The sequence below is a fragment of the Ornithorhynchus anatinus genome, chromosome 6 (assembly GCF_004115215.2).
Source record: "Ornithorhynchus anatinus isolate Pmale09 chromosome 6, mOrnAna1.pri.v4, whole genome shotgun sequence".
Classification (NCBI taxonomy): domain Eukaryota; kingdom Metazoa; phylum Chordata; class Mammalia; order Monotremata; family Ornithorhynchidae; genus Ornithorhynchus; species Ornithorhynchus anatinus.
In genome coordinates this window covers 11,103,920-11,116,888 of record NC_041733.1, presented here as the reverse complement: position 1 = coordinate 11,116,888, position 12,969 = coordinate 11,103,920, and the positions used below count along the sequence as shown (strand labels likewise).

The 12,969-nt window shown below is 50.2% G+C and overlaps 1 protein-coding gene across 3 annotated transcripts in view; it reads left to right on the top strand.

The window, feature by feature from the left end:
* Positions 1 to 6,709, top strand: part of LOC100082632 (maestro heat-like repeat-containing protein family member 7) — a 45,065-nt gene extending 38,356 nt beyond the window's left edge. For 2 of the 3 annotated variants that reach the window (XM_039912367.1, XM_039912366.1), the window contains exons 20-25: positions 448 to 603; positions 3,348 to 3,470; positions 3,620 to 3,719; positions 4,131 to 4,196; positions 5,675 to 5,847; positions 6,430 to 6,709. In XM_039912367.1, coding sequence (XP_039768301.1) covers positions 448 to 603; positions 3,348 to 3,470; positions 3,620 to 3,719; positions 4,131 to 4,196; positions 5,675 to 5,820 — 591 coding nt within the window. In that variant the 3' untranslated portion in view covers positions 5,821 to 5,847; positions 6,430 to 6,709. Of the gene's footprint in view, positions 1 to 447; positions 604 to 978; positions 1,422 to 3,347; positions 3,471 to 3,619; positions 3,720 to 4,130; positions 4,197 to 5,674; positions 5,848 to 6,429 lie in introns of those variants that run through there. The other variant, XM_039912368.1, reaches the window with a different exon arrangement.
* The last annotated feature ends 6,260 nt before the right edge of the window (positions 6,710 to 12,969 follow it).

The window sequence follows — 12,969 nt, the reverse complement described above, 5'->3', positions numbered from 1 at the left end:
CTTCAGAGCTCTTAGAGCAGTTGCCTTGGGGCTGCTTTCCGTCACATTTTCTTCTGTGTTTCTCTGGGGGTGGGGGTGTAGGGATATCCTGCTCTAGCTGCCGTCTGTGGGCCGCTGAGGGACCATCAGATCTGGTGATCTCTTCTCTGACTGGAAGATCTGCCCGGTCTCTCTAGAGGGGACAGAAAGCTGTTCGCTGAGTACCCACCTCTGCCCCAGCCTGGGACCCCCTCCGGGGCCAACCAGTCCTTCCCTCAATATTCCCCAGGCGACAAAGTTGACGAGAAGAAAAGACGAGATCACGTCAGTAGCTGTGGCTCCCTCGGGTCCAGGGAGAAGGGAGTGGCTCACTGGATCAGAGTGTGGGCTCTGGGGCACTGTTGAAAATGCACCTCAACCCACAACCTGCCGGGATCCCCCTCTCCCCTTTCCGTTTCCCTTACTTAGGTGAGACAGGATGTCCGTCTCTCGGCTGTGTCCCTCTTAGGAGATTCCATAAAGGTCGGGAAAGGCAAGGATAAGGAGAGCATGAAGAGCCATGTCCTCCATACCTTGGTACCACTGATTCTGCACTTGCAGGATGAGGATGTAGGCGTGGCCAAGGTGAGTGCCTACGACAGGAACAGGAGACTGTCCTGCTGGATTCATCCTATGATAATATAATCCTAAAATCATAATCATGGTTTCATGAAGTGCTCTTGGGGGCTGAGCCTTTGGCTAAGGGCTGGGTTAGAAACAACACAATCGGATCATTAGGTCTCCATCTCATTGTACAATCTTCTTCCCAACTCTGGGGTTAGACTTGCCTTTGGGCATTGGCTCTGTCCTTCCAGAGGGGGGGCTGAAGCCCAGAGGATCATGGGGCAGCTCTGTAGGACTTGGCATTTATGACCGGGGAGGAGGTGGTTATATGTGTGTGTGCATGGGAGGATGGCACAAATCAATCAGTGGTTTTTATTGATCTCTTTCTATGCGCAGAGCACTGTGCCAAGCTCTTGGGAGAGTACAATGCAACAGAGCTAGCAGACACGTTACGCCAGGAACGACCCTCGTTGACCCCGAAGTTGATCCTACGGTCTCATGACGAGGGAACTTGCTTTTACACTAGGTGAAAACTGCTAATGTTTAAGGCCCAAGTAAAGGCAGTGCTGCTCTGTCAAAGTTGGCAGTGCCACTCTTAGGGGGGGAACTGAGGGTCCCCGCTGTGCCTCCAGGAGGGCCACCCTGATTTTCCCGGGGCCACCAACTCTAGTCCTGCTTAAAACTGCAAGATTCAGCTTGAACCGTCTTTCCTCACTGGGGGAAGGGGAGGGGATGGGACACAGTGGAGATTCCCCACTTCCTTCTTCACTCTGGAAGCAGCAGCGTGAGGAGCACTCTGAGAAGCAGCATGGCCTAGTGGAGAGATCACAGGACTGGGAGTCAGGAGACCTGGGTTCTCACCCCGACTCCCCCACTTGCCTGCTGGATGACCTAGTCACTTCGCTTCTCCGTGCCTCAGTCCTCTAAGGTAAAATGGGGATTAAATAGTACAGTGCTCTGCACCCAGTGAGCTCTCAGTAAATATGATTGAATGAATGGAATGAAAATTCCCTTTCTCCCTTCCCCATAGACTCGAGACCCATGGGAGAGCGGGACTGTGTCTGATCTGATTACACTGTCCCTTATAGTGCTCAACACCATGCTTAACACATAGTAAGCACGTAACCCACACCATTATTATTATTCTGGAGCCTTTCAGCTCCTGCAGGGGTGGAGCCTGGGGGAGCCAGAGGCAGAGTTCTGCATTGTGAGCCTTCTCCTGCCAGGGTGCCAGGTCTTTGGGCATCTTGCCCGTGATCTTCATCCTAACAGAGTTGTCGTTGGCATGAGGTGGCATCTGGCTGTCTGCAGGCGAGCTCAGCTGAAGAGGCTTTGTTCGAAACACAGCACTTATGTGCATCTCTGTAATTTATTTATTTGTATCCATGCCCGTTTCCCCCCTCTAGACCGTAAGCTCATTGTGGGCAGGGAATGTGTCTATTTATTGTTGTATTGTACTTTCCCAAGCGCTTAGAGTGCTCTGCACACAGTAAGTGCTCAATAAATACGATTCAATGCATGAATGAATAGCTCAAGTCTGTCACTGGCCCAGGGTGTTGTGGCCCTGGGCAGCAACGTCCCAGTTGGCACAGGTGAGAGATCAGGCGGGGGCAAGGTGGCGGGCAGCTCAATGCCCCAGCCCGAGGAGGAGTTCAGGGTCTCAGGGGTATGTGAGCTGAACTGGGGGCGGTCAAAGAGCTGCCCGCCTGGCTGCTGATGCTCAGGACCCACAGAGCCCTTGGCGGTGCAGCCAGAATGGAGGATGTGGGCGAGGGCCAAGGTCGGGGATGGTGGTGAAGGGAGGGAGCCCAGATTTCTGTTTGCATTAGCTTTGGAGAAGACTGAGCTCACTGTGGTCAGGGAATGTGTCTATTGTCATTCATTCATTCAATTTTAGTTATTGAGCACATACTGTGTGCAGAACACTACTAAGCACTTGGAAAGTACGATTCAGCAAGAAAGAGAGACAATCCCTGCCCACAACAGGCTTACGGTCTAGAATAGGGGAGACAGACATCAAAATAAGTAAACAGGCATCACTATAAATCAATAGAATTATTGAATAAATCAATATATATATACGTAAGTGCCGTGGTGCGGGGAAAGGGGGGAGAAGCCAAGGGAGTGAGTCGAGGTGATGCGGGAGGAAAGGGGAACTGAGGAAAAGGGGGCTTAGTCTGGGAAGGTCTTTTGGAGGAGGTGTGCCTTAAGTGGGGCTTTGAAGGGGAGAAGAGTGATTGTTTGGTGGATTTGAGGAGGGACGGCATTCCGGGCCAGAGGTGGGACGAGGGCCAGGGGTCGGCGGCGAGACGGGCGAGATGGAGGTATGGCGAGAAGGTTAGTGACAACGGAGGAGCAGAGCGTGCGGGCTGGGATGGAGGAGTGAAGGGAGGTGAGGTAAGAAGGGGCAAGGTGATGGACTGCTTTAAAGCCAGCTTTCCACACAGTAAGCACTCAATCAATATGACTGAATGAATGAATGAGTCGCTGGAAGGAAGGGGTACACATCCCTCAGTGACATGCCAGGGCTCTGCCCCCTTCTCTTTCCATGCTGCTCCTTCAGAGCAGCAGGGAAAAATGGGAGGGAGAGGTGAGGGATTGAGGGCGGAGGGTGGAGCTCATTACATTGGCACGGGAGCTGTGCCACCTGGCCGCTACCGGAGCCCGTTCCCTCGTCCAGAGTCACCCTGGCTCAGGAAGGCAGGGTGAGTGGGTTGCCAGCGGGTTTACGACACACCCTGACCTCATCTCCTTCCTCCTCCCAGGCATGTAGAAAGACTCTTGGGCTGAGTGGGCAATTGCTTGGCTGGAAGCTGCCCCGACAGGTGAACAGTCCCCATCCCTGGCACAGCCACCCTTCTGCAGCGGAAAAGACCTGCCAGTTCTTTGTGAGTGGGCACTTCTGTTTCTTGAACTTAACTTGACATTTAGTCTGTGCTCGACCGTACAGCATCGGGACACTGTAGAGAGCATGACCACGGCACGTAGAGTTTATCCTCTAGGAATTCTCACTGTTCTATTTTTTTCCCCCCTTTAGGAGAAAAACTGTAGGGGAAAATGTAACATCCTGGACCAGAGCCTAGAGTTCACCAAGAGCCCCCAGTTCCAAATCAGACGGGCTTCCTCCCAATTTATAGGTAAACGATCAATCAGTTAATCGGTCAGTCGTATTTATTGAGTGCTTACTACACGCAGAGCACCGTACTAAGCGCTCGGGAGAGTACAGTGCAACAGAATTAGCAGATACGTTCCCGCTCCATAACGAGCTTGCAGACAGACATTAATAAAAATAAGATGCTTTCATTTCTGTGATCAGAGTCCCTCTTCCCTGGCTGTTTCTCCCAGAATTTAGCAGTTTTCTGAGGAGCCGATTGGGGGAGAAAGGAAGGACGAACGGTGCAGGTAATCGAAAGTAGCCAATCCTCCGGACCGACTTGATGGTCACCGTTGGTCGACCGCCTAGTTTGCCGGAGGAGAGAAGCTCTTAGGTTGTGGTGCTCAAGTCCACGGTCCACACCTGAGGCTCCTTTTGTCCATTCTGCACTTAGGGCTTGTAGTAAAGAACATGAAGCCCAGCCAGCTCTGCATGAAGGGGACCGACGGGATAGAAGACGGTCAGTACCTGCCCTTGGTCTGGGATGTTTGTCGGATGGGGTCTCCAGCAGATTCCTTTGCCTTTTCTCATCTCTAGGGCACTGCTTGGGGTCAGTCAATCACTGATATTTATTCATCACTTATTCTGTTCAGAGCACTTACTAAGTACATTAGAGTAAATAGACACAATCCCTCCCCTCTGGGAGTTTTCAGTTTCTGGGGGGAGGTGAATTACAGGAAGAGGAGCAAGTAGGGGAAGGGAAAATGCATAAAGATAAGCCCATAAATGGTGTGGACTGCATAGGGGTGAGCACCCGAGTTCTTAGGGGTTTTGAACTCAAGCGCATAGAGAGGGGAAATAGGGTGGGGAGATTAGTCAGAGGTTAGATCTGCCCCCTCTGAGACTGAATGTGAATGCCTCCAGGGCGGGGGCATTGTCTTCAATCGATCAGTGGTATTTTATTGAGTGCTTACTGTGTGGGAGCACTTGAGGGAGTACAATACAACAGAATGTTCTCTGCCCACCAGGAACTACCAGTTCCTCGTCATTTCCTCTCAGCAGCTGCAACAGCCAACTGCCCAGATGATGAGGATGATAATGATAATGTCGATGGTTTCCCTGCCACTCCTGGGAGCATGGGAAATAAAACTACCACTGCTGTCCCACCCCCTGCACTTTCTCCTCCCCGACCGGGAAGCGGGCTACACGGAAAATTCACCACCCTGCCCATAATTCAGTGGCACGGGGGTGAGAACAAGCAGGGCAGCTCCTTCACGGGAGCGGCGGAGGAATCGCTGCTGCCTTGGGCCTCCTCCGGCTGACAGCGGGAGTCAGGAGCACACGAATCCCCCCCGGCAACGGTGCCAGGGATTCGTGTGCTCCTAAAACACCACTTCCTCCCTGGGAACAAAGCCCAGGGAGAGACCTGGCTTCCTTGGAGCTGTTCTGATGGGCGACTGTCTCCGCAGCCCCACGTCTGCCCGCCGGGAACTCTCACGCTCCTTAACTCCAAACCGTCAGCTGTGGGAGACCGTGAGCAGCGGCTCTCTGTGTTTCCTCCTTTGCTTTTTTGGTAAAAGAGCTGTCCGGCCTGTTCTCACACCCAGCCGGCTTAGAGCCACTTATCACCTTCCTCGGGAGGCAGAGGCTCATGGGCAATGAGAAGCTTGTCGGGTACACAGTGCTGATGACCTGGAGAATTCTGGAACTTTCTGCGAGGTTTGTCTGGAGAGTTGTGGCTCTAGCCCATGAGGGCGACGACCTTTAAATAATCAGAAGATTGTAGGGACGTGGTGGGGAAGAAGTAAAGGAGAGAAGGAAAGGGAGAGAGCCTGGCCATACACAAGTGTGGAGGAGAGAAGCAGGTCCAGTTTTCAACCTCCAACTTCAACCCGTTTTCCTGCATCTTTTCAGACTTTGGGTGCTGGGCCAGTGCTAGTTTCTGGGGCTGGTGGGATTTAGGATTGTGCCGCTGACATGCCTCTCTTCTCCGTTCAGCCCTGTCACCTCTGTTGAATGACCACGAGCCCTCTGTGCGCATCATCACAATCCAGGCCCTCAACAGGGTCCAGAAGGCAAGCTTGTGTGCAGAGCCCAAGCCGGAATCCAGTTGGAGGAAGCTCTTCAGTTGTGTCTCTCCCTAGAAATGTGTGGTCCAGAGAAGGGATCAGGTGAGAGCCATCGCTTCCGGAAGACCCCGGGGACTCCGTAGAATTGGCCTCTCTCTGTCGGTCCACCCCTTTAGACTCATGACAGTGGAGCAGGGTGTCCTCGGGGCCTTTTTTTAATGGCATTTTAATGGCAAACGCTTACTATGCGCCAGGCACTGTACTATGCTGGGGTAGATACAAGCAAATCGGGTTAGATACAGTCCATGTCCCACATGGGGTTCGCCGTCTTAATTCCCACTTCACCGATGAGGGAACCGAGGCACAGAGAATTGAAGTGACTTGCCCGAGGTCACACAGCAGGCAAGTGGCAGAGCCGGGACTAGAACCCAGGCCCTTCTGATTCCCAGGTCCATGCTCTCTCCACCAGACCACAGTGCTTCCCTTTTAAAGGTGCAATCTAGATGGGCTGTCCTGGAGGGAGGAGGACACCTTGACCCTCAGACCTTCCCAAGCAGGACCCCTTGGTCCTGCTCCATACTGGGAGCCTTCCACCTGTGAAAGAAGGGAGGTTTGGGGCTGGCGGCAAGAGATGAGGAAGTTGATTTGCTTGAAACAATATTTGTTCTCTTCTCTCATTTGCAGACACCTCTCCTCATCCCTTGCCTGACGCATCAGGATGCCCCTGTTGGCGGCCATGCCCCGCAGTCCCTCCTGAACTAATGTGGAGCTGGCGGTGGAGGGCCAGGGAGCCAAACAGTTCTGGAGGGAGGCTTAATTTCTCTCTTTCCCGGCTCCTTTTCCCAACTCTGTACCTGGGGGCGGTCCCACAAGAGGCCCCTTTCATCTTCACTTTCTCCATCACCCACGTCTTCCCTTATCTTGTCACTTCTTTCCCCCACAAAATAAAATCTGGGGAAAAGTCTAGTGCCTTGGGGTCTCTGAGGACTGGGAGGAGGGAGGTGAGGAAGTGAAGAAGAAGGAGGCAGGAATGTGGTGAGGAGGGAAAAGAGGAGAGGAGTAAAGTGGTTTCCTGAGCCCACCAAAGGGTAGAAGGTTCGCTGGAGTTTTTTGGGTTTTTTAATGGTATTTGTTAAGCGTTTATGCCAGGCAGTGTTCTAAACTCTGGGGTAGGTACAAGGTAATCAGGTAGGACACAGTCCATAACCCACATGGGGCCCACGGTCGCAATTCCCATTTCGCAGATGAGGGAACTGAGTCCCTGAGAAGTAAAATGACTTACCCAAGGTCACACGGCAGACAAGTGGCAGAGCTGGGATTAGCACCCGGGCCCTTCTGACTCTCAGGCCTGTACTCCATCCACTAGGCCACGCTGCTTCTCCAGAACTGTCTGGGGTGTCCTCTCCTCTACTGTCCTCCCCTCCTCTCGCCTTCCCGCCAACATCCAGACCCTGAAGGTCATTCGTTCATTCAATCGCACTTATTGAGTGCTTACTGTGTGCAGAGCACTGTACTAAGCGCTTGGAAAATACAGTTCGGCAACAGAGACAATCCCTACCCAGCGACGGGCTCACAGTCTCAGGGGTTAAGGAGGCGGAGAGGGCGCTTGGCAAGCTCAAGTGCAAATGACTGGTATTTGGTTCACTAACAGCCTAACACACTCTGCTGCTGAGTGTGGCCTGCCTTGACACTCTCCTCCCTCCTCTGACAAGGAGCAGAACAGCATTAGCATCCTAGGGCAGTTTTTATGGTATTTATAAAGCGTTTACTATGTGCCGGGGACTGTTCTAAGAGCTAGGCTAGATACAGGCTAGAGTATCAGGTTGGACTCAGTCCCTGTCCCGCATAGGGCTCACAGTCTTAAAATAGGGATTTTACAGATGAGGCAACTGAGGCACAGAGAAGTTAAGTGACTTGCCCAAGGTCACACAGCAGACAAATAGCCATGCATAAAGTCTGTGCATCTTGGGGCTTGTGTCAGGTGGGAGCTCCCTGTCCCTTCCCCCCGGTACCCGCTATGGGCACAGTAGGGTCCTTGCACTCCAGAGAATTGAGCTGATGGAGGGCTTGTTTCCAGACCGTTTCCCAGAGTAGTGAGCGAACTGGAGCCCTGCTCCAGGACCTCTGGCTCCTGCTCAGATGCTGGACTCGGAGTCCGTAGCCCAACCGGCTTTCAGCCTTGCCCAAATTAAGGAGGTTTCGTCGGTTTCCGGGAAATCCAAAGTAAAGCCAGATTATCTTGGACCTTGGCAGATGAGGAGATTTCACTTGAGCCCAGGTCAGTGATTCTATTCTTCTTGCGCAGAAGGCACACAAGGAGCAGAGTCATTCAGTGAAAATCTGGGCTCCCGAAAGAAACTCAAATGGCCTCGCCTTGAAATAAATATTCCCTGGCAGAACAGCACACCGGAAAGCGAAGCGGCCTTTCTGTTAATGAACCAAGCACCAGTCAAATAGGTTCACAGATGCCCTTGTTGCCAGGGAGACCAGGTTACAAGGTACCACACAGAGATATACCTATTAGCCAGGAGAATCAATGACATCCTTCCAGGAGGTTTCTTCCTACAAAATGGGCCCGAAAGGCTTCTTTCCATCGCCTCTCTGGAGGCAAGAGAGGGTCTATTTGCTCCGAATCTCTATTATCCTCTTTCTTTTTTTTTCTTTCTCAGAACTGGGATCACAGAATTCCTTGCGTAAAAAGCTATCAAATTTCTGGAGATTTCATGGTCGGCTAATTTGGGACCCTGAATTAATCATGCTGGCCAATATTAAACATACTTTGTTTCTGCCCATTCTGGATTTTAGAGTGGTGGACTTTCACCTTTTCTCTAATACTGAACATTCCTTTCCCTCCCTCGTAATGTTCTGACTACTCTCCTACAGGAAACTTCGGTTTAATCTCCCTGAAAAGTAATTTACTGTGTCAAGATGTTCACTGTGAATCAAACAATCGATGGTATTTATTGAGCGCTTACTATATACAGAGCACTTAACTAAAGACTTATTTAATAACATCCCTTTTCTTAACTTCTCTTTGTCTGAGTCCTAACTTTTCGAATAGACTGTGGTTTCTCATGGTTTCTATGGAGATCAAGGAATTCCTCAAAGAGGGCCTGCCATTTCCCCTTTAGGCTGGGAGAAAGAAGAGGGAAAGAGTGATTATCTCGGTTATCTTGTCTTCCCTGGCTGTCTCCTCCATATCAGGCTTCCCTTTTGCCCGGAGGATAATCGCTGATGCAAGAACAGCCACCTGGGTTCTTGAAGCGGGGGATAAAACTGTTGGTTTCCTGTTCCACTGTTTAATTTCATAGTTTTAAGATATTAACCCCCCCACCCCACCCCCCCGCCCCACCCCCAGATCTCTTATCTCTGCTCCTGAACCCCTCTGGCCATTTATTCATTCATTCAATCGTGTTTACTTAGCGCTTACTGTGTGCAGAGCACTGTACTAAGTGCTTGGAAAGTACAATTCAGCAACAAAGAGAGACCATCCCTGCCCACAGTGGACTTGGTCTAGAAGGGGGGAGAAAGGCATCAAAACAAGTAAACAGGGATCAGTAGCATCAGTATAAATAATTGGAAATATATATATATATATATATATATATTTATATACACACATCAGAACAAGTAAAGAGGCATTAGTATTAAATAGTATTAAATTAGAGAAGCAGCATGGCTCAGTGGAAAGAGCCCGGGCATGGGAGCCAGAGGTCATGGGTTCGAATTCCCGTTCTGCCACCTGTCAGCTGTGTGACTGTGGGCAAGTCACTTAACTTCTCTGTGCCTCAGTACCTCATCTGTAAAATGGGGATTAAGACTGTGAGCCTCATGTGGGACAACCTGATTACCCAGTATCTCCCCCAGCGCTTAGAACAGTGCTCTGCCCATAGGAAGCGCTAACAAATACCAACATTATTATTAAATAGAATTATAGATATGTACATATATGCACAAGTGTAGACTGTGAGCCCGTTATTGGGCAGGCATTGTCTCTGTCGCTGAATTGTACATTCCAAGCGCTTAGTACAGTGCTCTGCACATAGTAAGCACTCAGTAAATACGATTGAACACTTGCTGTGGGTTGGGCAGGAAGGGTAGAGCAAAAGGAGTGAGTCAGCTAGCGACTGTGGTGCTGCTGAAACATCTGCAAATAGGGCGAGCGTCCCTAATTAGCCCACTAGAAAAATGAAAACCGCGGAGATAATATAAATTATAAATGATTAATAATTTAAAATGATGTATTTATATTAATGTCTGTTTCCCCCTCTAACAATAATAATAATGTTGGTATTTATTAAGCGCGTCTTTGTGCCGAGCACTGTTCTAAGTGCCGGGGTAGATACATGGTAGTCGGGTTGTCCCACGTGGGGCTCACAGACTTAATCCCCATTTTCCAGGTGAGGGAACTGAGGCACAGAGAAATTAAGTGACTTGCCCAAGGTCACACAGCAGACAAGTGGCAGAGTGTAAGCTCCTTGTGGGTAGGGAATATAATAATAATGTTGGTATTTGTTAAGCTATGTGCCAAGCACTGTTCTAAGCGCTGGGGTAGACACAGGGGAATCAGGTTGTCCCACGTGGGGCTCACAGTCTTAATCCCCATTTTACAGATGAGGTAATTGAGGCACCGAGAAGTTAAGTGACTTGCCCAAAGTCACACAGCTGACAAGTGGCCGATCCGGGATTCGAACCCATGACCTCTGACTCCAAAGCCCGTGCTCTTTCCACTGAGCCACGCTGCTTCTCTGTATCTACCAGCTCTGTCGTACAGTACTCTCCCAAGCACTTACTACAGTGCTTTGCACCCAGCGTTCAGTAAATACCATCGATCGATTCTACTACACAAATCCGACTGTAACATTAGGAAAATAATTTTCCAGAGATCTCCTGGAAATGTCCCTAGTGACGCCTACTGGCGATTGGAAGTCAGGTTCAAAGTCACGGCACCACTTACTTTCTAAGGAAAAAAAAAATCCCATAATTTTAGGGAGCCCGGAGGTCACCCGTTCCAGGCTGCTGCCAAACCAGGAACTCCAAGTAGAGGATTTCACAGCCTGCTTTGGAAACCTGTCAGCAAGCCCAGCCTTGGATTTAACCACCGCACGTTGCCTTATTATCTCCATCAGTTTCATCATTAAAAATACACCGTGGAAGAAGTGAGCCCGTCGCTGGGTCTCTGTTGCCCAATTGCACTTTCCAAGCGCTTAGCACAGGGCTCTGCACACAGTAAGTGCTCCATAAATACGATTGAGCAGGTGGGTGTTTTGCCTAATCCCAAAAGATCATCACCACCATTTAATAATTATGTCCCCTTGCCAGCATAATTTTCACTTAAAAATTTATCTGCCATTTATGCACGTGATATCTCTGGCACTAGTTCCATTTCATTCATCCAATCGTCTTTATTGAGTGCTTAGCGGGTGCAGAGCATTGTGCTGAGTGCTTGGGAGAGTATAATACAACAATTTACCAATTTACCATTTACATGAGTTTACAGTCTCGAGGGTGAAACAGACAACAATATAAATCATTAAAATTAAAGATATGTACACACGTGAGTCGGCAGGCAAGAGTACAGCACGTTGTGAAGTGCACGTGCGGTCTTAACCCTCATTATCCGGCAGAACCGGGACCGAAACCTAGGCCTCGAGATTGCCAGAACCTTCCTGCTGTAGAAGCGGTGTTTTCCGGTGGGACGAGCATACGACGGGGAGTCGGGAGACCGGGGTTCTAACGGCGGCTCTGCCATTTTGCCTGCTGTGTCACCCCGGGCGAGTCACTTCACTTTTCTGGGCCTCAATTTCCTCATCTGTAAAATGGGGATTCAAGAGCTGTTCTTCCTTCCCCTTTAGAATGTGAACCTCATGTGGGACAGGGACTGGGTTTGACTACCCCAGAATTTAGTACAATATTTGGGACATAATAAGCAATGAAGCAGCGTGGCCTAGTGGAAAAGAGCACGGGCTTAGGAGGCAGAGAACCTGGGTTCTGATTCCAGTTCTACCACGTCTGTTGAGTGACCTTGGGCAAGTCACTTTACTTCTCTGTGCCTCAGTTACCTCATCTGTATAATGGTGATTAAGAGTTTGAGCCCTGTGTGGGACAGGAATTGTGTCCATCCCGATTATCTTGAATCTGTCCCGGTGCTTAGAACAAATACCACTCCAAAATTTGATTAGTGACAAATTCCCCAATCATTACAGTGGAAGTGGGTTCTAATGCCGACTCTGCCACTTGTCTGCTGTGTGACCTTGGGCAAGCCACTTAAATTCTCTGGGCGTCAGTTACTTCATGTGGAAAATGGGGATGAAGACCGTGAGCTCCACGAGGGGCAACCTGATCACCTCGTATCTACCCCGGAGTTAGAAGCAGCGTGGCTCAGTAGAAAGAGCTCGGGCTCTGGAGTCAGAGGAGGTGGGTTCTAATCCCCACTCTGCCACTTGTCAGCTGTGTGATTTGGCAAGTCACTTGACTTTTCTATGGCTCCCTTATCTCATCTGTAAAATGGGGATTAAAAATGTGAGCTCCCCACATGGGACGACCTGCGTATCGACCCCAGCGTTTAGAACAGTGCTTGGCACATAGTAAGCACTTAAATACTATTTTTATAATTACTCCAGCGCTTAACAAATACCATGACTTTTCATTCATTCATTCATTCATTCAATCGTATTTATTGAGCGTTTACTGTGTGTAGAGCACTGTATTAAGCGCTTGGAAAGTACAATTCAGCACTAGAGACGATCCCTGCCCGCACCGGGGTTACAGTTTAGAGGGTGGGGGAGACAGGCATCATAGGGAACGGCGCGGCTTAGTAGAAAGAGCTCGGGCCGGGGAGTCGGAGGTCGTGGGTTCCAATTCTGGCTCCGCCCCTTGTCGGCTGTGTGACTCTGGGCAAGTCGCTTCACTTCTCTGGGCCTCAGTTCCCTCATCTGTAAAACGGGGATGTAGACTGTGAGCCCCACGTGGGACAACCCGATCACCTCGTATCCTCCCCAGCGCTTAGAACAGTGCTTTGCACATAGTAAGCGCTTAACGGATGCCATCATCATTATTATTATGGGGGACTTCGGGCCCCCCTTTCCCTCTGCTTCCCCTCCACCCTCTGCTCTTCCCCCTTCCCTTCCCCTCAGCACTGTGCTCATTTGTATATATTATTTATCACCCTCTTTATTTCGTCAATGAGGCGTACGTCCCCTTGATTGTATCTATCTTGATGGC